Source organism: Squalius cephalus, assembly GCF_949319135.1.
Source record: "Squalius cephalus genome assembly, chromosome: 6".
In the NCBI taxonomy this organism is placed as follows: Eukaryota; Metazoa; Chordata; class Actinopteri; order Cypriniformes; family Leuciscidae; genus Squalius; species Squalius cephalus.
The window spans coordinates 15,984,881-16,010,731 of NC_137127.1; the positions used below are offsets into that span (position 1 = coordinate 15,984,881).

The 25,851-nt window shown below is 37.0% G+C and overlaps 1 protein-coding gene across 2 annotated transcripts in view; it reads right to left on the bottom strand.

The window, feature by feature from the left end:
• Positions 1–25,127, bottom strand: part of sema3e (sema domain, immunoglobulin domain (Ig), short basic domain, secreted, (semaphorin) 3E) — a 45,090-nt gene extending 19,963 nt beyond the window's left edge. For both annotated transcript variants that reach the window (XM_079874285.1, XM_079874284.1), the window contains exons 1-4: positions 24,608–25,127; positions 8,547–8,707; positions 7,143–7,202; positions 6,860–6,979 (exon numbers count right to left, since the gene is read on the bottom strand). In XM_079874285.1, the coding sequence (XP_079730411.1) occupies positions 6,860–6,979; positions 7,143–7,202; positions 8,547–8,707; positions 24,608–24,713 (447 nt within the window). In that variant the 5' untranslated portion in view covers positions 24,714–25,127. The remainder of the gene's footprint in view (positions 1–6,859; positions 6,980–7,142; positions 7,203–8,546; positions 8,708–24,607) is intronic.
• Positions 25,128–25,851: the final 724 nt, after the last annotated feature.

Genomic DNA, 25,851 nt, shown 5'->3' on the forward strand with positions numbered 1-25,851 from the left:
GCAGCAAGAAGAAGAAAAAAACACTGTAAACTATCAGTCAGCCTTCGGGCGACTTGTATCACTGAATATAATGAATTATAACACATCAGTATCGTTGTATATTACAGTGGTTTTTCATCATAAAACACACAGGCCTTCACTGCATTTCCTGCAATCTCAGGGGAAATATACCATCCAGGTGAAGCAATGGAGGGTAAAATGAGATTCGAAAGCACACATCTAAGCCCTTCCTCACAAGAAAAGCCCTTTGAAGAATCACTTTCTCTCTACTGTTACTGCAAATCTCACTTTAACCAGAAGGTGACGGTATTAGCTGTGCAACATGTGTCGCAGGACAGGCTTGATTTATGTTCTCACACTGTGTGATCCTGGAGAAACAAACACCAGACATGTAACACCAGTCCATCCATCATTTCCTGTCTTTAGATCATTCTTCTACTCTTTCAACAGGTAGACGTTTTTTCCGATCATTTGGTCCTCGAACTTCATACAAAACTGGAATGGAAATAAATCCTTAGCCAAACCCATAACTTCATGTTCAATTTATGAAGCGTTGCTGCTACATGGGAGAATTATGGGTATAAATCACAAAGGTTGGCTGTGGTCTACATAGGGTATATGCAGCTTTGTAAATGTGCAAATCTTACTTAACAGTCTTGTGATTACCAGTCCGATAGCATCAGGCCTTGTGGCCAACACACGCGGTTGTACGTGAGCATATCTGCTTGTTTAAGCAGATGATGTGCCTGAAGTAACATCCATGGCATAGATGAGATGAAACAGTTCGAGATTCACATGATAATCAGCACACCTTAAGGCTGATTAAGTCATGGAAAGTGCAAACACACAAACTCACATGCACACCTTGTGCGTGGACACATGGTTCAGATTTGAATGAGGTTTAGCGATCGTGTCGCGTATAGTTAGGAGGGTTGAAATGTTAGGTGAGAGATCACCTGAAACTGACAGCTCCAGAATACCGAAAATGAGTGTTGGTGGTGGAATTACTAGTATGTGAAGGTCTGGTCCAAAAACCAAGTGAGCTGTATATGCCTTTTAAGCATGATTGTATCCTCCCTAGACATTGAGTTTACACTACACCGTTTTCAACTAAAACGTATGTGTGTTGGCCGGTCATTTACAGTACATGACAACAGTGTTTCAGGGGCCTGAAAACGCAAAGTTGATTTGAAAAGGGGCTGAACGTGCAAGTTTTTGAAAACGATACCGTTATTGTCTCTGTAAACTACAAAAACATGAATTTGGGAAAACGTGCATTACGCATTCAGTCTATAGACGCCTAGTTTTTCTTTACAAAGTGACATCGCCAACTACTGGCCTGGCATGCATAATACAGCATTTTTAATAGTTTTCGGAGATCTGTGTGAACACAGTGTCCGACTGCGTCCCACAGTAATACAAACCACGGCCCTACAAATTACGCCCCCCATTACAACAAGCTACATTTCCCTCAATTACAAATATATTTAAATACATGTTTCAAGTATATTTTAGTTTACCACAAATGCTTGTCGGTACATTCAGCAGTAAACCTTAACCATATTTAAAACACAATACAAGTTATTCTGAAATTACATATAAAGACGTACTAAAATGTGTCAAAGTAGAACTTAAAGGGGTCATCGGATGCAAAATTCACTTTATATGCATATAAATGTGTCTTTGCAGTGTGTGGACACAACCACCATACAATGAAAAAATCCATGCACTCCTTTTTTTTAATCCTCAAAAAGCCTAAACACTCTCAATAATCAAGCCGTTTGGATTTTCTGAGCATTATGATGTCATCTCATGCTCCGCCCACGACCACTGACGGACTGTCCCGTATTAGCATATTTCCGCCCTCAGCCATTTGTAAACTGTCCACCAAGGCAGGTTGCCAAGGCAGCACTTTGTGTGTCTTTTGACGACACTCCCCATGGAAGAGAGGGGTGGGGTGAGCAGTTGCTCATCATCATTTAAAGAGACATGCACCGAAACGGGTGACCAGAGCTGTTTTTGAGGAGGTAAAAAGGGTGTTGTTTTTCACAATCATTGAGGAATTTTAACCAAAGTATGTTACAAACTTTACATGAAGACCCTAAAAAATCATACCAACTTGTGGAAAATGGGCATCCGATGACCCCTTTAAATTATTTAAAGCCTTCCTGTAGCTTAAACAGCATGGCACCATCAATGGGAAGGCAATGGGTTCTATTCCCAGAGAAACCAAGAACTGATCAAATTGAATGATGTTTTATCAACAAAGTTCGGGAGGAGCACGTTCAGATAATTAAACCTAATTAAACACATGTGGAGCACATTTTAGATAATTAAACCTAATTAGACACAAGTGGAGCACACTCTGTTAATTAACCCAATCTACGAGTCAAGATGTGTATATATACAGCAAACTTACCTCTGTTCGTTGACAGTTTAACAGCATCCCTCCACCACCCCATCTCCTCACTTCTAGTCCTAAATACTCTTACAACAACGTGGGGAGTACTCTAGGTTCGGGCAAAAATTCAGAGCGCGGAGCCCTCCACCAGGTCATCACGCCAAATACGCATAATCGTTACTCTGTTTAATTGATGTAAGTGTGAACTCGTGAAATGCAATTTCCTATAAGTTGTTTAGCATAAGTGTCTGCTAAATGCTAATCTAAATTTTATCTATAATAACTTTTCATTTAACTGTGATTAACATGCTAAACATTTCTTATGTTATATTATAATATATTATAATTATATTAGGATACTCAACAGGTTTTGAAACAGAGTTTTATGTGTTTATTCGGGCAAGGTGTTATTGAGGTATGATGATGTGGGTGCATTAGTGTACAGTATAAGTATGTGTAAAGCCCATGAGAAAACGCAAGGTTTTGGTGAAAGAGAAGATGGTGAGAGGGAACGGTGTGCTGTGATGTGTCAGGTGATGTGCGTATGGGCGCAAAGGGCCGAAACGGTTCTTAGAATCCTGATGTTAGGGAAGGAATGTGTGCAGGGGCGTTCGCCTGCATGTACGTGTGTACGCTCCTCTCACCCGCTCTCTCTACGCTTCTGGTCTGTGTCTCTGTAGCTTTATCAGTCTTTCCTGTCATCAGCTACATCTGCATCATGTCATCCCAGCGCTCCAGGGCCGAGTGTGTGTATAATTGTGCAGGTATCTGTATCCATCTTCGTCGTAGTGTGTATATATGAATGCAAAGCCCATCTTTTATGTTCACCGATGCATATGTGCCACGTATGCATCTCATTAAGTGTTTAGGGTGTAGATGTTCCAGACTGAGGCGTGTGCTGGAGTTATCAGGCACCCCGCTGAAGACTGTCTCCTCTAATTAAACCCTCTCTGATCTCCAGCCTGTGGCTCCCACAACGCCCGTGGCTCTCTCCTTCACCTCTGCCGGAGGGTCAGGGAGCCAGAACTACTATTCCCAGCCATGAGTTCTGATCTCTGAACCTGGTTGGGATAAAAAAAGCGGGAATTCTAGGGACCTATGATTTACGTGATGTGGAAAATGTGGATGGAACTAAATCCAGTCTAAATCCAGTCAGTAGGGTTGGACACCTAATTAAATCGCGATATGGACTAGTCTGTGAATTTTAAACCAAAAAAGACCATTTGAAGTCTGCATGTTCTGAGTATCTCTGTGTAAATGAATTGCATGGTTTCATCTACTGCACATACTCAAGCACAGTGGCTCATGGTGTTTTCGATGTCTGCCATCTCTTTATATATGAGGACAATTGACATCTCCAGAGCTGCTCTGAGAGTCACTTCATGAGCATTTCACCATTTTACTTAAGAAAAATATCATATACACACAGAAACTCAAAGGTCTCCACGAGTAACGACAACCTGTCAAAATACAAGTTCGGTTTAATTAAGAAATTGTGACAGAAATATAAGCCTATTACTAATGTACAGTAGAATGTACTTTTCACAGTAATAAAAATAATACAGTTAATTACAACTTTATTTTTTAAGGAATAAATCTCAAATTTTCTTCCAAGTTTTAATTTTAGCAGTAAACATCTGTTGTTTAGCACTTTGTCTGCCAAAAATATAAAATAAAATAGTTGTTAAATTTCATTTGTTTACATCTTAAAAGATTAAATAACACTTACTGTTTTATGCCTTCATTTGATTACCACTGTTTTAATAATAGATTTGTATTAATCATAAATCCAGCAAAAATAAAACACAACATTTCATTTCAAAAGTCCACGTTTTTTTTTTTTTTATCTGATTAATTAGACATGATTTTTTATTATTAAAATCCAGAAAAATGAAACAAAATTTGAAAAAATAAAAATTAAATGCATTTCATATGGCCCTAAAAGTTTAATTTGTGTTAAACTTTAAATAAATTGATGTTAAATTGTGTAAATTTCATGATTTTAATTAATTGGACATGCTTTTTTGATTACTAAATTATTACTATTACTAAATGTAAGTCCAGAAAAATGTAAATGGTAAAAAACAGAATCCAGAAAAATTACAACAGAAAAAATGGAATTTGTATAAAAAATACAATAAAATGGAATTTGGGAAAAAATGGATTTCACAAGGCCCCAGAATTCTCTGTCCTGAAACCCTCCAAAGATTGAGAAGTAGAGGGAAAGAAAGTCTGAAGGCTGACTGACACAATGTGGCACAGGAAAGAATCCAGATTCTCAGTTTCCTTCAAATAAACGTCTCGTTTTGCTCTTTTCTTTAGCCTGTTCCTTCAAATAAACCTCACTTCTCTGTAATTAGCCGCTCCGTAATTTGACTGGGGCTCTCCTGGGAGGATGAAGATATTTGTTTTTGCTTGTCTGGATGTTTGGCTGGAGATTTTAACAGGGTGAGAATGACAAAACTTCCCATCACACACACTAAAACAAACTCTGTCTGTCTCTCTGGAGACCAGGCTGTTGAAGAGTGTTAAAGTCGCTTCAGAAACAAAGTGCTGATAGAAGTACTTTCTGTCACTTTTACATAAGTACTGATGGGATTTTGCCTCAGAGAGATAGTGGAGGTATGGAGATAATGACAGGAAATTTTTGGGAAGAGAGAGAAAAAGGGGGCATGTGATCGAGACTCAAACCCACAACACGTGCATGAGCAAAATGTCAGCATGTGAATGTTTAGCATACAAAAATAGGATGTAAAAAGTGTAGTGTATATACAAATAAACAGTGTATAGCCTATACAAATAAGCGTTGATTTTTACATACAGCCAATAGAAATACAGATTAGATGCACTAAATGTTTTTTCGCAATGACAAAGTTTAACAGCCATCAACAAATTTAAAACCTCTGCAAACAAATGAAGATGCTAATGAAAATATTTTTTATTGCCTTAAAGTTTGAAAGGTTGAATAAGATATTTTATTAAATTAAGGATCTTTGGATCAGTGTTATTTTAGTATTACTTTTATATTATTTACTGTATGAGTGTAGCAGGGTGAGGCTTAACCCCCGTTGCGATTGGCCAGTGTAATGCAAATCTGTGAACCTATTAGTGCCCGTTTTAGGAGTATAAAAAGAGGGTGGTTCGGTTGCTTGGGATGCGCCATCTTTGGTACCGCTTCTTGTGGACATTCTGTACAAATTACAACAACACAAATTAACAAAGTTTGATATTGATGTATTAATATTAACAGATTAGCCTCATGAATCTTGAACTTTTCCGCATGTAACCCTTCCGGTCCCTACTCGCCCCGCTCCGAGGGGGACTCAAACTGGCATCTCCAGCCTGGGATGTGGGTGCACTAACAAGGACGCTAAAGACCGCAGTCTCTAGCGTCAGTCGCTAGTGCGCCTCTTGAGATCAGGGGAGTGACGTTTACTTGCACAACTCTTACTAGCTGGCCTCCGTTACACTCAACCCCCTAAACCTCACTCCCATCCGGGTCACGACACCAATATAACCCCTTCGGTCCTATTTGCCCCATTCCGAGCAAGACTCAAACCGACGTCTCTAGCCTGGGAAACGGGGGGGCCGCTAATATGGATGCTAATGATCTCAGTCTCTAACGACAGTTGCCAGTGTGCCTCTTGAGATCAGGGGAGTGAGGTTTACCTCACTGCTCTTACTAGCTGACTTCCGTTACACACACATCAGTGAAAATGTAGGTCACATTCTTTATTCTCTGCCTCTCTAAACCACCAGATTTTTAACATTCCTTAAATGATAATACAATTCCATATGCGTTTAAGTATTTCTTTCCTTCCAACTGCAAACTGTGAATTTCAAGCAAGCTGAAAACCAGCCATCGTGTTATCAAACAGCCCTCCTAACAGAAATGTGCTCCTAAAATTCACGGTGACGCACAGCATCTGGATCTTTTTACAATCAAAGATTTCAGATCTCAAAACAAGACCAATGTTTTAGTGTCTTGAGATGTTAAATGCTTTAACTTGTTACCACTCTGACTGGTTTCAATTATCGCAGGAGTCTCTGCAGGACTTCACCATGTGTAGAAAACAGTGAGAGTGACAGTCGCAGACTACAGGGGTAGTTTCCAGTACAGTCTCTGGTGACAAACAACAGCACAACACTGGACACAATTCATCTGTGAGTCACTACAGCACATTCCTCAGAAGACAAACAGGAACTCCTCAAAGCATTTTTTCTGGAATATAAAGTCAGAGAGTGGACAGAAGGACAAAGCGACACCAGAGCATTTTCAGCGACCTCAGTCTGCTTCCGATACAATAAAATCCTTTAAAGACGCTGTGGTCACTGAGGAATCTCTGACACTTTGTTGTCAACAACTGTGACTCATATTATGGTTTCAAAACATGCCAATGGTATTGTGTTTGTTCACCTTCTGTCTTTGAAAAACAAAGTATAGTATATAAGATTTACCTGTGTTCCCTGACCCACTCTGATATAGGCACACACTGGGCTGAAGGCTCCAGTTCCACATGCTAACAGGTGGGTGCTGTTATAATGCTGCACCAGCTTAATGTAATTTGCACACTCCGGCTAAGAAAGAGGGACAAAAAGAAAGATAAATATAAAGAGAAGAAAAGAAAAGGAAAGGAGCTTTAAGTGTTTTAAAAGTGTTTTTTAACACATTTCATCAAACATTGTACTCATGTAACAGGATACCACTGTATCACATATACAGGATGTATAACAGATTTACCTTCTCTCTGCCCTGCATTAAACAATCCCCCACCTGCTCTTCAGAGCTCCCCCAGTGAATCTAAAACAGAGAAACAGGCAGATTGGTTCTGGTAATGTTCTGGCACAGAAATACTCTTGCTCTACTTGGCTCAATACTGTCACATATATTTTTGACCTGTGGTTGCATGAAAAATACAAGTTTAAACTTTCTTTATTCCTTTATTACAAGTTCATGGGTTTGATTCCCAGGGAACGCATGAACTGATAAAATGTCGTTTTGGATAAAGCGTCAATTTCGTAAATTCCTAGTCCACTACAGTTGAATTATTACTCGTTACAACCGGCTAATTATACATCCTGGCTTTATTATAATTATAAAACAGACTTTTCCAAGTCCACTAAATATTTTCTACTTAAATATATATATACTCGTAAAAAATATATGCATATGGTCCAACCTCATGATGGCTGCCATACTGGGATCACATGATCAGCTGTATACTATTTACTTTATCTCAGTAAAGCTGACTTTACATTTCAGCAAATGGCATATCGGAAGTCATTCAATTGCAATTGAAAGTAGTATGGGAGTTGTGTGGATTAACAAATCATTTGTGTATTTTCAGATCTGATTTGTGGTTCAGAAGTGTACTGCCTGACTGACGTGATGTATACTCAATTAAAACTATGAGTGTGAAGTAAAAATGACCAAGATTTTTGCACTATATAATTGTAAACATTATTTCTGTAAAATGTGCGGTTATGAATGCTTATGCCCGTAATGATTGTTTTATAATTCTTACATAATTATTTATGTTGGTTAGCCCGAGAAAACCTACAATTCTTCTCTTTCAAATAAAGCAGTGGTCATTTGGTTTGTGCGGACACAGTATATTCATTCATTTTACCATGAAGGGTAACAGTTGCTTCACAACCATTTTGCAAGTTCCATGCGAAAGCCACTAGGGGCTAAAATGCGACATTCATATGCGATCAGACACTTTAGTTTGGAATGAATTTACACATACACCTGTGTTTGTATTTCTACAATGAAATTGAAAACCAAAAATGTCTGCTTTTTACGTGATGCTTCATCCACGGAAATAAGTGCAAATAAATTCAACTATAATTAACAGTTTCAGTGCAACAACGTGCACAAGGATTTGTGAATGTCCATGAATTGAAGGGGAGCAGATGGTTGCAATCCATCTCAGGGTTCTATTTGCATGAGTGCTGAATTTATTTATTTAATAAATATGTGTGTAGTTATGCTGAGACTTATTTAGAACAGACGTAAAATGACTTGCACAATGTGCTATACACAAGAGCCAAATGAGCTTATATACTGTACCACAACACACACAGATGACAAAGCTGGACAGACATGTTGCCCAAATCCTAAGAACACTGTAAATGCATGTACCTCTTTGTGAGGGGCAGTGATGCGCTCCAGATTTAGAGAGTACAGGATGTCTTTTCCACCAACGATTAGCCTTTCCTGGGTCTCATCCAGTAACATACTGTAGTGCGGCAGACGCCCCTCTCCGGCCTGGAACAGCCACGTCCTGTTCAACTCCCATAAATCTAAAAACACAAACAATTAGAAAGTCCACATGATTTGCCGCACCATTCATATCCAGTTGCACCAAACAATTTAATACTTTGGAATTTATTGGTGAAGCTGATTCTGCTATCATTTCCTCAAAACGGACAAAAAAGCACAATAAAAGCACCATGTGCACAAGAATCCAAGACTTCTAAAAGGCAGATTGTTTTGTGTGAGAAAAATGTATTTGTTATTCACTAATAATCGAGACACTTGCCCCAGCTCACAGGCCATTTTGTGAATTATTTATTTTCAATGAATTGGTTGATCCAGTTCACAAACCAGCCTGAATGATTTGAGGGTTTTCGGTATCTATAAGAGGATGCACACTACCGTTAAAAGTTTGGGGTCGGTAAGAATTGTTTTATTTTTTTTTATTTTTTTTTAAGTCTCTTATGCTCACCAAGGCTGAATTTATTTGATTAATAAAAATACGATAAAACAATTTCAAATAACTGCTTTCTATTTTAATACATTTAAATAAGTAATTTATTCCTGTTATGACAATTACTGTTATGACAAAGCTGAATTTTCAGCATCATTACTCCAGTCTTCAGAGTCACATGATCCTATGCTGATTTGGTGCTCAAGAAACATGTTTTATTATTATCAGTGTTGAAAACAGTTGTGCTGCTTAATATTTTGTGGAAACCACAATACCTTTTTTCAGGATTCGGATGAATCAGAGGAACTGTTCTTATTTCAAATATTTTTTTGTAAAATTATAAACGTCTCTCTCTACCATCATTTTTGATCAATTTGTCCTCCTTGAATAAAAGTATTCATTTATTTTAGAGCTGCTCGATTAATCGTTAAAAGATTGCGATCTCAATCTCGATTCAAGCACCCACTCAATCTTATTCCTAAATGACAGCGATTCGGCTCTATGACTAATAAACCTTTGACAAGTATTATCAGAGCGAACATTCAGATCTGCGTTCTGACCTTTTTTTACATTCTATGGTTCTGACCAAGAGAGAGCAGTTGTCATGTTTAGATATGAAACAGCCTCACAAACAGTCTTTTCAAACACACATGCAGTATATATTTCTGTGTTACAATAATTCTTATTATCACAGAGGTACTGGGATAAAAGTTTATAGTTCGGATATAAACAATGTCTACAGTAGCATTCAAAATAGAGTAAATCACCTTTTGAAAGTAACTTGGCACTTCAAATAATTTAATTACAGAATTACACCAGTAGGTGGCGACAAGTGACAGTTAAAATTGATTTGTCATTGAATCATTCATTCAAGAGATTCTTTAAAAAAAACGGATTCATTCAGTAATCAAACAAGTTAAGTCTTTATGGGCGAGTCATTGAATCATTCACTCAAACATTCAAATTATTATAATATTTTTTAAATAGACTGCAGCAATTAACATTTTGTCAGAACCTCTAATAAAATTACGTTATTCTGTTTAGTTGTCTATTCAGAATCATGGGAGAATCGTGATCCCCATTTAAAAAAAAAAAAAAAAAAGTCAATTCTCAATTTATCCAGATTTGTGCAGCTTTAATTTAATTTTTTTGTAAAAATGTAAATACTTTCTGCCACTTAAATTTGAACCACAGCACATGACTCCTATCTCTCGGCTATGATGCATTTCTTTTCACCACAGAGTGAAATCAGGCAGCTGGAACAGGATTAAACAGACCACATATATGACCAAAATTAGACAAAGATGCACTGCTTCAGTGAATCGTGATATGAGAGAAATTGGATTATATGATTAATCAAAGTATGCAGCGTCAATGACTTATGACAGATTTTCTGAGTGCGTTTGCGTGTGTGTTGGGTTGCTCCACAGGGAGTTGCCCTCGTAATGGTCTTGACCTTCTGATTTATTCAGCGTGTGTGAGTTGGCCCTCCAGTCATACACACCCAATGACAAAATGTGTTTTTCATTTTAAATGCTCTCTGGTTGCTTTAAACTGCAAAATGGCAACCTCCCAACACACATGCAGATGCAGGCAGATCCATCGATAAGTGGATACACACATATGCCATTGGATGCTGGTTGAGTACAATGACACATTGACAATAAATAAATAAATAAATCTTTTTGTTTTTTTAAAGATAAATATATTAAAAGGAACAATTCAGCAGAAAATGATTCATTCTACCATTGTTTACTCGTTTTAAATGTAATTTCCAAACCCCTATAACATTCTTGCTTTCATTAAATGTGTATTTTTCGGGAATATCTTGCCCACTCTTTTTAATATAATGAAAGCGTTCAAGGACTAAGGCTGTCATCTCCAAAAAGCACAATAAAAGAATCATGAAGCCATTATGAAACATACTGAAATTGAAGTAGTTAATACTGTAGCTCACTGGAAGGGAAGATCACCATTGAATAATGATTTAAATTTTACGGTTTTCATCACACAAAGCTATAATATCACTTCAGAAGAGTGTACAGTTTGAGTCATTTGCACTGCTTTTTGTGTCATTTTAGAAGCTTAAAAACTTCAGGAAAACAGAGACCGAAATTTCTCCTTTTGTGTTCAACAGAAGAAAGAAGAGGGGGAGTCCATTCTCAAATTTGCATATACTAATTCTTTAAAAGAGCCACTTAGATAGTTGAAGGGCAAAAGTATGTATGAAAAGAAGATAAAGGAACCAGACAGACAGATAAGGGATAAAACCGGATTACTGAAATGATAGCGAGAGAGATAAATAGACAAGAAAGTGGAAAGAGACAGACAAGGTCAAAAACAGACATTTAAAGTGGCAGACTTTGATCAAATTTTAGTGTCTGAGAACAGCTCTTCTGAAAGACGTTCAATGTGTCTTTAATTAGGTTTATGAGTCTTTCAGTTAATAGAAATGCCTTGGGATATATATATATATATATATATATATATATATATATATATATATATATATATATATATATATATATATATATATATATATATATATATATATATATATATATATATATATATATATATATATAACATTAAAACAAGCAACACACAGTTTTCGAGTTCATTTGGAAGTCAATCTAATATGTCACCCTGTGGTTTTGCAGATACAGTGGGGTCTAAAAGTCAGGAATAATTTCCAGTTAGGGAACTGGAAATTATTCCTGACTTTTGGACTCCATTGCATCTGCAAAACAGCAGAGTGAAGCATTAGTACATATATACTGTATACTCTTATTAATTCAAGGTCACTGCCCTATTGATGTTTATGTGACCTGTCGTTTCATTTTATTTATGTTCATTGTATGAAATAAATTCCACTAGGCCTCTTTCATTCGATTTGATTATGAGCTTCTTTCTCATTCTAAATCTATGCGTTTGGCCTCTTCTTCATGAAGATAAACGAGAAAGATAAAAGAAAGAAATAAACCAGACTTAGCTCATGATTTTACTGGGCTCTCTAAGTGATGTTTCACAGGGAGGGATCGTCCATTCTTTTAAATATTAATTTAATATATTGCACTTATTAGTGGGAACCACAAAAGCCATAAGGCATCATAATGTTTATAAAGAGACCTTGTATCTTGAACAAACAGCAAATGTCCCTACACAAACCAAAAATAATAATCCTGAATGCCCCCAGAGGCAACGAGAATTTTAACCCCTCACCATTACTAACTCAGTACCCTTGACCGGGCAAGGGTCGTACTATTAGACTCTTCAGTGGAGGGGTAGGGGAGGAAATCAGGTGAAAAGAGAACCATTCAACTGGTAATATAAATTAAAAACATGAGTAATGTACTCCTAATATACTCAATATGAGCAAATGTGGTTATGATACTGAGTAACTTAACATTTTAGACACAATATTGCCTATTATGTGCAATTCACACCAAGGACAACAGCCATATAGTTTTAATGATTATTCTAATTATATGAGAATAGTGATGACCACACCACAGCTATTATGATAACAGAAGAACGATATCATTGAAATCACTTTCAGAACTATTTTTTTCCAGCTGATGAACGTATATAAAAAAATCAAGGTTCTACACAGAACATTTTCTTCTAAGATTGGAGTTTTGGCTGTAGATGATGACAATTGATTTTGTCTTTATGAGTGAGTATGAAACCTTCACTCAACCAATTAGTTCAACACACAGATTACTTCAGGAACAAAACAAGTGACTGTCCTTTTAAGTGAGTCATTGAATTATTCATGCAACCAATTCATTCAAAAACTGTTCATGGACACACGATGGTTGATCAAGCTTTGACTTTGTTTGGAACCGTTTTTGTTGATGGACCAAAAAAGACCAAATAAAGGCCCGTTCACACCAATAACGATAACTATAAAGATATCTATAACATTAACTATATAGTGTCCACACCAATCCATGATAACATTCTGTTTATAATAAAAGCGTGCTGTAGTCTACCGGTTTAAATGCCCGAGGTCCAATTCTGATTGGCTGCTCAAGGGATCTGTCTTGATCGGCCAATCACATTTAAGCAAAATAACAAATTGTTAAACAATAATGTTTGTTTATATGTTTTCGTCGGGCAACATATTTATTAATTCAGAATTTCAGATTGTAAGTAAAAGTACATTTTAATAGGCGCCCCTATGCTTTTAAGACAGGAAGTGACTACATTTGCTTTCAGGAAATGCTATGTCAGCTAATAAAATTGAAAAAGCGGTTATTGAAAGGGAAATGACCCAAACACTCTCTAATCCATATCCCCATGTGCTGAACAGGCTGCATTTCCCCGTAAGCTAAACTAAAGACCTGTTTCCTCTGCCTCAGGCATCTGAACCTCAGCCGGGGTGAGCAGGTCTAAGGAAGTGACGGTTCTCCCTAAAGAGGGCTTTGGAGGGCTGAAGATTCCAGATTTAAAGAGAGCTGATAGGCTGATTGCGGATGTGGACGTCTACTCCCTTTGCTGAGGGACTATCGGCTATCGGAGATAGGGAAGTGCTTTCATCCTGGAAACAAAAAGACCTTCCTTCTTTCATCGGTCACTGTGAGTTCTCCATCTTTTGTCTAACAGGAAAGGTCATTATGTAGACCTCCAGATGGATGGACATTTCTTAAATCATATTTTTCTCACTGTAGTATAAAGCAAGCTTGTTTGTATGAACAGTAGTCCATTTTATTTCAATCAACAAAACTTTAGAAGAGGCTGTAAGCCAAAACTAATTAATATAAAAGATCTGATTCTGAGCAGAGAAGACTGAAAGACTTTGTTTAAGAGAGACTCTGTCCTCTAACACAGCATATTGACTGTGTTAACCTGTTAACCCTAGTAATTATCGTAAGGGTTATCCTGTATTTGGGAATATGATCTTCACCTTCTTCCAGATAGACAGCATGTCTGGGTTAGGCTACATATTCTTCACAAGTACAGCCCTGTATAATGGAATTAGTGCATTCAATATTTATAGCGTACAAATTAAAATAATAAAATAAAAAAATCAACCAAATCAATGAGAAATCTAAACACTTCCCTTTATTACAATAAATCCATATATGTTGAACTGTAGTTTAAATACCCTAGCTCACATAAAATAAAATAAAATAAAACAAAATTATATAAATACAAAACAATGATAAATGTAAATTATTATATATACACATCCATATTAGCATTTTTAAATTACAATAATAAAAATGTGGAAATGTGCTTAATTATCACGGATATAATCACAAAAAAATCTAAATGAAGAAAAAAGAGAAAGTAAATGGCCCTAAATGTTGTGTTTCCCCATTATATATACATACATATGTATTATTATACATACATATATATTATACATACACATATATACATATTATACTATACAAGACCATATTGAGACAAAGGCATACAAATCTAAACGTTTGCAGCCAGAACATAATCCAATACACCACCCTTGAAATATTTCTTCCTGAAAAAACTCGACAGCTTGGTAAATATTTGTCTCTTCTGATCTGGAATGGTGAAGGTTTTTGGTTTAGATATGAAGCCCAGAGGGGTTTGCTTCTTGTGGGCGGGCTGGCAGGGAGATGTCCCTGATCTGGGGCCACATTTCGGTGTGGCCTTGTAGAGGTGGTGCAAACTGGGGCCTCAAATAACATTAAAAGGGTTCTGACTGCATTGTGTATTATGTATGTATGATTTGCTCTGACTCATGTTATTTGTACTTTCAACCTATTCTAAATTGCAGCTGTCATACATCAATGAACCAGTACAGAGGAAGTGAAGCTGTCTAACATCAACCTGCCCCTCCCTCAACAAACTCTACAGGAGACTGAAAACATAAAAGCACGAGGAAATAGGAGTGAAGCAAGCATATGCGCACACACACAATTATATATAACTTTATAGATGACTTTTCATTCCAATGCCACAACATATTGACCAAAATGTACAAATTTAGATTTATTTTACATACGTCTTCTTACAAAATGTGTTTATTTGTTCACAAATATAGCATTACATTAGACTTTTTTTTAGTTAAATATATTAAGGAAAATATCCAAGATAATTCCATAGTCTCAGTTCATCTCTATGATGAAACAATGGCTCTTTAGAGATACGGCACATTGCAAAGAAGTGTTTTGTCTGTGTTTTAGAGCAAGTAGGTCAAGATTAAAACATTTACCAAAGCATTTAAAGCAACAGTGGTACATTCATTTGAAAGAGACTCCACATTTAGATGCAACACTCAGTTAAGGGTGAAGATATGAGATAGGGAGAACTTAGATAAAGACTGTTTCCATAAACATTCTCAGTGATGCATGGGGCGAAACATGAGCGAGCAGCCAAACTGACATACCCTTGTGCAGAAGCTTTCAGTGATGCTATAATCTGAAATTTTGGGGGATTGAGTGTGATATCAAGCATCAGCTCTGTATGAAAAAAAAAAAGAAAAAGAAAAAAGAAAAAAAGAACTGTAAAAAAAAATGTGTGGGGTGGGGTGTGTGTGTGTGTGTGTGTGTGTGTGTGTGTGTGTGGGGGGGGGGGGGGTATCTGCTCCCCCTTTCATGGGCCAAGGTCTTTCTGACCTGTCAATCAAGTTAACAGAGACAGACAGGTATTTTGATTTCAAACATCAGCGCTGACTGAAACAACATGCTACTGCCGATTTTACAGTAGCTACCTGCTAGGACACATAATGTGTAGATACATAGCAAATTACCAAATATACAAACACAAAAAGTGTCAATCATTCAGGAGGTGGAGCTAGAGAGACAGAGGTCAGGTCCATGCTGATGGAACATGCTGTGGATTCAAGAAGAGACTCATGGAAGCATTGTTGTATATATTGCTCATCATGTGTTATTTTGTGGTGACTGATTGATTTCAATAGCATTCTGTTAGTTTAAATTAATTTCTCATACTGCATTCATGTTTGCCAAAAAAAAAAAAAAAGAAAAGAAAAAAAAAGCCATTTATAAAACCATGAACTCAACTTTGTGGATTTCTTGAAGGGCAACTGTGTTCAGGGAACATTTGCTGTCCATGCAGTATACATGCTCAATATTATCATGCTTGTATTATTATTACCTTTAACAAGTTTTAATTTTAGGACATTTTGAACACACATTAAAAAAAAAAAAAAAAAAAAAAAACACCTTACAAATAATAATAATTTAGAAAATCTACTTGGTGAATCAGCCTTGGTTCTTATATGTGATTATAACAAACCCCTCTCAGCATTTTACAGGAAACTCCTAACTCATCATATTATATTTATGAGCTTTTTCACCTTTCAACCTCAAACGTCTGAATGTTGAATAAAGATATTATTTCAGTTCAATGTCTTGGCATGTACAGAAATAAAAACACATTTTAAGTGGCATCCTTTGAAAACGAACTGAGGGGATTTCCATGGTTTTATTCCCTATAATTTCCTCCCACCTGGAATAACTGCTCGCGTTTAAGAGATGAAAAAGTCTCAAAACACAAGTGTTGGATACAGTAAGGCCTATCGCACACTCACTTCATGGAAAAAAAACAGCCTTTTAACACCCAAAGCCGATGGGATGGAAATATGCCAAAGATTTGAGTTCATAAAACATTTTTCTCATATTTTACCTTGACGGAGCCTTGAACAGTATGAAAGAGAAATCCGGTGTAAGAACAATTTACTACTCACTTATTTAACTAACAATAAACCTTGACATTTATGCATCATAATTCCTGGACTGTCAGTCAGAGTAGATTAAACGTGAATAACTACATCTCTAGAGTAATGTCACATCATTATTCACTTACAAGTATAAGACGATTAGCTCTACTCAAACATCCTCCCACAAGAACTGCCACGAATACCTCAAGAGACAAGTCTGTAGAGAAATACTGGGTATCAAAAAAATGATTCAAACCATTTTCTACCAAAGTTCAGAAGTATTAAACCATATCGACCCAATGGTTACTTTGAAATCTCTCCAAGATGAAGGAAAATTACACAAATCTTTACAAATCCATTGTGTTGTGTAAACTGTGTGCATGATGTCACCTCTAAAATGAATGCCACATGGACACAAAGCAAATGAATCAATGCAAAGATCATTAGCTGAAGGTAGAGGACAGAGAACATCTAAAAGAAAACCATAAACTGCCTTCATTGAAGTACAAGTAAATCAAATAGGACATCACATAGACCGCTATCCTTCAATGCTTGGATCTTTTATGAAATGTCAGGCTATTGTTTTATTGGAAGTGGTTGTTCGGGTTGTTTGATGTAGGGAAACAAGCTGATTGATGGATACATTGTGAATTACCTGACCTTGGAGATCTTTTATTGACCAGAGAACAATGTGCAATCATTGAAGCCACTGTAAGTCAAGGAAACCCTTGTTTTAGGGGGCCGATTGTGGGTCTGCTGTCCTGCGCTGATTATACTGACTGTGAAGTTTATTAAAAACCAGGATTTCATCCTTCCCGTCTTGCCGTCTCTGAAGAACCCGTCTCCATGACGACCTTTCAGATCTTATATTATTTCAAAGGAAATTATGGGTTTATTGTGTAAACAGACCTTTCGGGACTGTCAGGGGAAATACTGAGAAAGACACAGTGAGAGGTAGGAAGAGGCAGGAACAGACCAAAGTAGGAACAAACTCTCCCAAGAACATCATTAATTACGCAATGACCTGCGGGCTGGCTAATCACATGCAGCACTATCTGGAGACATGGACTGGGTGATGAAACAACAGGAGGTTTGCTTGTATAAGTCCTTCTCCTTTCATGTGCTGTGGACTCAAAGCTAAACTTGTCTTTAGAATGACAAGGTCATTACAGCTGGAGTTAAATGTTTCACATTGCATAGAATTTTGCATAGTTTCAGATAGCATCATTTTTTAGCAGTATTTAATTTACACTTTCATTCTAATGCATTTGATCCAAATCAAAATCAGATCACACTTACTCAAATGCAAATATGTCCTATAAATATGCACTTACATGTTACTGTTATATTTCCATCATTACCAAAAACATACAAATAATACAAAAATAAAAAAAAGATTCAAATGCTTTCTGTCAGATATTCTAGAGATCCATTACCATTCCCATTCCCTAAATAAAATGATGGTAATGGGGACTAGAAGTGGAGAAAATGATTTCTCTTTGGGGAGAGAAATTAAAAAAGCTGTCATCATTTACTGACTCTCAAGTTGTTCCAAACCTGCATAACTTTCTTCTATGGAAAATGAAGATATTTTGAAAAACATTTTTTGAATAAGGCCCAATGTTGTTTTGACCCTAATGCTACTAAGAATGTCTTCTGAATTTTCTGTGTTCTGTAGAAGAAAGAAAGCCATTCAGGTTTGGAACAACATGAAGGTGAGTGAATGATAGAATTTTCAGAATTTTCATTGGGTGATTCAGATTTCAATGTTTTTGGCCCTGGCACAAAATTACCTATCATTTCGCTACTCATATCATGAGCACATCAAAGTGTGAATGAGTACTATCATTCAGTAATCCTTCTGACTGGATTATAAGAGCAGAATGATTGCTATAAAAGAAGGGAAGAAGTACTTCCAATCATTGTGTTCTTGTGTTAGCAATGGTTACCTCCAAAAGAAAGACATGCAGCCATCACCGCTTTGCATCAAAATGGCCTCACATGGAAATTGCTGCAAAGAATATTGCACCTGAAAGAACCATTTACCGGATCATCAAGAACTTCAAGGAGAGAACCTGAACTGCAGTGAAGAAGGCTTCAGGACCTCCCAGAGTGTCCAGCAAGCACCAGGACCATCTCTTCCTGAGGAGTCTGCTATGGAATCACGTCTTCATCAGTGCAAAGCTTGCTCAATATTGGTAGCGGGTGGGTGTGAGTGAATCTGCACACACAGTGAGGCAAAGACTTTTGGACAATGGCATGGTGAAAAGGGCAGCAAAGAAGCGACTTCTCTCCAAGAAAAACTTAAAGGACAGACTGAAATTCTGCAGGAAGTACAAAGATCGGACAGCAAAAGACTGCTGCAAAGTTATTTTATCTGATGAAGCCCCCTTCCAACTGTTTGGGACATCTCGAAAATCGATTATCCGGAGAAAAGGTGAACACTACCATGAGTTCTGTGTCATGCCAATAGTGAAGCATCCATGTGTGGGGTTGCTGTTCATCCAAGGGAGTGGGCTCTCTCACAATTTTGCCCAAAAACACTACCACGAATAAAGAATGGTATCAAAACGTCCTGCAAGAGCAACTTCTGCTCATGGTCCAGGAGCAATTTGGTAATGATCCGTGCATTTTCTAGTATGACTGAGCACCATGTCACAAGGCAAAAGTGATAATGAAGTGGCTCAGAGATCATTGCATTAAAATTTTGGATCCATGGCCAGGAAACTCCCTGTATGTTAATCCCATTAAGAACCTGTGGTCAATCCTCAAATCCGCAAATGGACAAGCAGAATTCCACAAATTGTGATCAACTCCAAGCACTTATAGGGCACGAATGGATCACCATCAGTCAGGATTTGGCCCAGAAGTTGATATCCAGCATGCCAGAGCGAGTTGCAGAGGTTATGAAGAAGGGTCAAGACTGTAAATATTGACTCTTTGCATATATTGAATGTGAATGCCAATAAAAGCCTTTAAAACTTATGAAATGCTTGTTTTCTAGTATACCATAGAAACATGTAGATATATAATCTACAAATACAGAATCAGCGAACTTTGCGAGAAACAAAATGTATACCACTACCAAAACTTCTGGCAATGACTGTAATGTCATGGCCAGAATGAAAACATTCACATGAAATAATTTGTAATGGTAAAATATTAAATTAGAATTTTTTTTTTTATCTAAAATTGAGAATTTTAATCTAAAATGTTTTAAAAAAGTATGTGGGGGACTGAAATGCCTCTATTCACCAAAAAGAAAATAACCCTTGGTAAACTCTTTTAAAGTCATCTGAAACATAGATGAGACTTGTTGCACTGAAGTAGGTTTAAAATTACAGCAGAGACTCGAGCAGCACGTTAGTGATTATGAGCCAAGCCTAAATGCAACATGAGCTGGCTAATGGGCTGTTATACTGTCAATTTAAAAAAGAATATAAAAATTAAACACAGACCTTGGTCTTCCTCACTAAGAGCCAAATCCCAAGGCTGAATTCAAAACTTAAAGATAATGTTCTCCAGTGAAGGGTGATGAAAAAACGATTTATAGTGCTCAAACTGATTAGTCATTTGATGACTGACTGATGATGGAAAAGCTACTATAGCTTGTTATTATAGACCATATAACAAGGCGAAACTAAAGTATGCTACCTATTTGACTGTACTGAAGTGTCAGAGAGCTCAAAATATGTCTCTTTTCTCACATTCATATTGATGTAGGGGGTAACCATGTTATATATGTTTGGATTGTTTCAACAAACCTCATAAAACGTTCACGAACATCCATTTACGTGATGATAGCTGGGACTAACTGGAGGTCCATGGGGATTTGTATGTTTGAATGGCTATAGATTCAGGATAAGAAACTGACACTCTTTATAAGTAGCTGGGACAAGGGCTAAAAGCTCTGGAGAGCTTTTGGGGGGGCTCCTTGTTGAAATTTTGCAAGAGGTAACTGCAGTAATACCATTCCGAAACCAGCAAGGTTTATTTATACAAGTTAATGCACGAAACTCAAACTCTGTCTTAACAGCGTGACATCACCCCAAACTGGGGTCGGACACTCCAAAACCAGTTGGAAGTGTTTTGAAATAATGTTTAGAGTAGATTGAAACTGAATTCACTCTCGAATAAATATACAACTCTTGCAGATCATGTGCTCAGCATGTTGCCCCTTGGACCGTGCGGTAGTGAAGGATGTACAGTCGCACCACTAAATAATTCAGCCTCGCTATTCGATACTCTCAAAAATACCTGCATATTATCAAGATGCCTGTCAGGCTCAGAATGCACAGTTGGGATGTTGCTTAAGAAATGCGGTTGGCAATTTTCATGTCTGAAATTTTTCCCTCATAAACAAACAACAGTGCCAAGTTGCAGCTCCTACTAATTACGCCAATTTCAACAGCAGTCCCTTAACTCTCACTTTAGTTGTTTTTACCCTCATTACACCATAAAAGCCACTTAAAAATAAATATCAAATATGTGCACCCACCTACACGATTCCACCCAAACACCTACAAACCAGTTGAACGTGTTGATGATTCAGCTGTTAGACAATGAAGCCAAAACCTTTCAAGGCGATGAATGTAAGTTTATTTTGAAATAAGCTTCCTTTACACATAATTAGCATTTGCTATAGATATTTTTCATTTATTTAAGCAAAGCCTAGCCAAATGATAGCATGCAGAGAAGCAGTTTAAAACTGTGTGCTTAAACAAATTTGAATTTGTAATTCCAATTTGGACTGTATTTTCCACTTGGTTAGCTTCACACAACTCTCAAAAATCACAAGAATATAATAAATTCAGTCTTCAAATTGTGTTATTTTATTAGTGTCAAGCCCTAAACGAGGGTTAATATGCTTACCAAAATACATTAAGAAGCTTGAAGAAAATCCCACTGAAACTTTCCTGCCTACACAACTGAAAATGTATTTAAGAAAATGAGCACTTTGCAGCTTTGTAGCTTTTCAGTGCATCAAACTCAAATGTAATATCCAGGACCACATGTTCTAGTCAAGTTGGAAACAAAGGAGCATTCAGAAAATCCACAGAGGAGACAAACTCAAGCTCTATAGAAATTGATAAAGCATGTCAAATATGTTTACCCAAGCACACAAACACTGGTTGCTACAAGCAATGCCTGATTAGGAAAATTCACAAGTCCACAAGCACTACCTTTGAAAAATGTACCATCGTAACAATAACAATACCACGTAACTTTGTGGAATTAGCAACCATTGACATTAGAGATTAAATTGACAGAAAAGAGTTTATTTTGCTTGATATTGCAAAACTGGTATTTCTTATTAGTCTTATTTGTCATGATTATAAGTACACATGTTTGTAGCGCAAATAGTTTGCTGTACTTTGTTACTCTTCCAACATCTATTACCTATTTAGGCTCTGTGGACTAAAAAACTGTGGCTCAGATTCAATTTTATTAAATTATTAAATTAAGGATCTAATAAATTGGACAAGCACCGTTTCTGGTAGGGAAAAAAGATCTCACTTAGCACATAACTGACAGATTAGTTGGACAAGCACTGTTTCTGGTATAGGCAAAAAAGATCTCACTTAGCACATAACATGCTGACAGATTAGGCCAGGATTAAATTAAACCAACTCCTGGTTTTGATTCCAGATCTGAAAAATTTAGGAAGAGAAACCCAATGGGTTTAACCAGAAATCAAACTCCCGTGAATGCCTCCAAGGTCTAAAAAATGCCTTGAATACCTCTGAGGTCTTCGCGCTATTCAAATTTTAAAGTTTATACATGTTTTTCATTCCATAATGATAGGATACAAGAAAAAAAAAAAAAAAGATTCTTCAGCTGAGTAGAGAAAACTTTATCAGTCTAGACACGCAGAACACACCAGGAGAATGACAGAAAACACAAGAATGAACAATCTTAAAATATACTTAAAGGGTAGTTCACCCAAAAATTATAATCATTTTAGTCATCCTCAAGTTGTTCCAAACCTTTATGAATTTCTTTCTTCTGCTGATCAAAAGATATTTAGAAGAATGTCAGTAACCAAACAGCTGGTTGTCCCCATTGACTTCCATAGTATATTTTTTTCCCCTACTATGAAAGTCAATGGGGCCCATCAACTGTTTAGTCACCGACATTCTTCAAAATATCTTTTTTTGTGTCCAGTAGAAGAAAGAAATTCATACAGGTTTAGAACAACTTAAGGTTGAGTAAATGATGACAGAATTTTGGGGTGAACTATCCCTTTAAATATATTTATATAAACTATATCAACCTGACTACAATGAAAGTGATTTCAAGTCAGATCAGGTAGAAATAGCTCTATAATGTAAACAGTTTCTCTATTTTTTCTATCAAATCAACATTTAAATCAAACCAAAAAAAAAAAAAAAAAAGAAGAAGAAGAAGAAAAGAAAACAAGGCACAGGGAGAATGAGAGGCTATGAGAGGATTGGGAAAGAAATTCCAAATTTTATCTTTGCCTGGGGACATTTCCTCTGGAGCCTGCCGGTTTCTTCGCCACACGTCAATCACAATTTGCTTGAGTTTCTCAGAAGCTACGCACACAACTCACTGAATATGACAGTCAAAATAATATTATGACAAATCTGATAAGAAAAGCCACTCAGATGCACCTCAGTCTAAAAACTGTCAGTGACTTTCTCAAAGGAAAAGGTGTCAAAGGAAAAGTGTTGTTTCCATGATTTTACAGTTAGCTTAGACGGAATTGGTTTGATTTACTGTGAACTGAAATTCCACATGGACTCTCAACCATGACCAACGCTGGGGTGTGGATTTTTATATGACACAGTTTCCACAGCATTTTGCTCAAAGAGGAAGACTGAGCGAGGCATGGACAGTTTGCTTCGGGCTAGGATGTTCATCTACAAAAGGATGCCCCTATTTATCTCTGGATTTCATTGTAAACATGCCAATTCGAGACCAGCATAGTAAAAAGAACAGTTGACATTCCTTCACTGAACCGCTTAAGGTGACAGAAAACCACATTGTAGAAGCTCAACCACCATAACGGTGAGGAAAAACAAATAAAAGAGACTCCAGATGTATTAAAGCCAGTGCAAGTGGCTTTATCCAAATAATCTACATGTCCATAATCCACTGTGCCTTAGACTTAATAAAAGAAAAAAAGAGAAAATAATAAAAACTGTTCTCATGAGAAAACAATTTATTATTTTAAGTTATTATATATTACGTTCTGGCAAATTGGTGGCAAATTTGTATGAATTTGCACAATTTTAATCGAGATTTTCAGAAGAAAAACTAAGCATGAAGGTTCACCCCTAAACCTATCACTGGGGAAAGAAGATTGTACAAAAGAAACTGTACAAATGAGATTGAATGAGATTGTAGGAAATCATATAAATCCATGACCAATCATCCAAAATGTAAAATAGTTATGAATTACGTTTCATAAGTGTGGTGTAATAACTAAGTATAATATTTATACATACATAATTTATAATGAATTGTATGCCATTTATTTATAATATATAATTTTTTTTTATTAATGTAGCTATTTATTTATTTTTTTAAGGCAATTGTACATTTTAAATGTGGGGGAAAGTGGTAAATTAGTCCAAAGTTCAACATGAACTAACCTGTAAAAAGTAAGAGCTCTATTGGGATGTTCATCTAAAAACATTTGTCTAAAATTATGACCAATAATTAGTTTCAGATTTCATTTAAGTGAACTTCATGTGCAAGCATTGCACAGACACTAACACACACACACACACACACACACACACACACACACACACACACACACACACACACACACACACACACCTGTTGCCTTACCTTTGTGAGATAGTCGTAATCTTGGATACACACTCTTTGCTGATTGAGTTGCTGAGCTGATCCATAGTGTCATGCAAAGCATGAAGGTCCACACACCCCATGCCATCCTCACACACTCCTCTTAAAAGGCAAAACTCTGACTCCTTATGATCCACCACGAGCAGCCTCCATCCGCTGACGGACTGAATTGCCGGTTAAAGAAGAAAACTAGTAAGCTGTCATCAGAGAATTGTGATAAAACTCACTTCATTGACGTTTAGGGTGTGTGAGTATGGCTTTGAGATGCTTCTGTGGATTCCAGTGAGAAGAAAAGTGTCTAAACCGAGTGCAAGGCTGTGACTCAATCCTGGCTGACTGTTCCTGTCACTCTTACCACAGCCGATGGATTCCTCAAACTCATAGCACTATGTGTGTGAGTATGAGTGTGTCAGACATCAAGCACGCTGATCTTGGAGAGCCTCCACCTCCTCCTCCTCTAATGAGAAGAAGCCTCTTTTCTCTCTCTCTCTCTCTCTCTCTCTCTCTCTCTCTCTCTACCGGCTCTGTGAAATACTGCCCTTCCACGTGCCAGCCCTCTCTCCCCTCCTGACTGCTTCAACTCCCCTGCCGCACATATGGACAACAGCCAAACACTCCGCTCCACTCACATCCACCCCCACCTCTTCTCTTTCACTCTCTCCTTCTGTTTCTCTCTCACTCTCTTGGTTCCACCCTTGTGCTATCCTCCATTTATGATGTACTTCTGTTCTCATCTCAGAGGACATGTTTAAAAGCACATGAAAATGATGCTTACTATTAGAATTTGGTTATTGCAACTGCAATGCATAACCAGAATAAGTCACTTTTTATGACAGCTGGCAAACTTCTTATCGATCAGAATATTGTTTTATAGATTTTTTCAGAATATTTCAGAACACTGTTTGCTTATTTCTGCACATGTCCAAATGAAAGTAATAGCGCTTTTCACAATACATATCGTTTCAACGTTGCTTTACAGAAAATAAAGGTTTCTATATTACAGTTTAGAGAAATTTGTTATCAGAGGTGTCAAAGTAATGCCCCATATGTCAAAAATGTACAGTATTAAGACATGACAAATCATGCAGTTAGCTTCTCAAGTTTTATCAAAATCTTGGAGTGAGATCACATGCGGTTGGGGGAGGAGCCCTAATGGAGCCCCGCCCCCACCTGTCCCCGCCCCCCAATTTTACCCATTGTTCATAATTAACCAGCACAAATTGAAA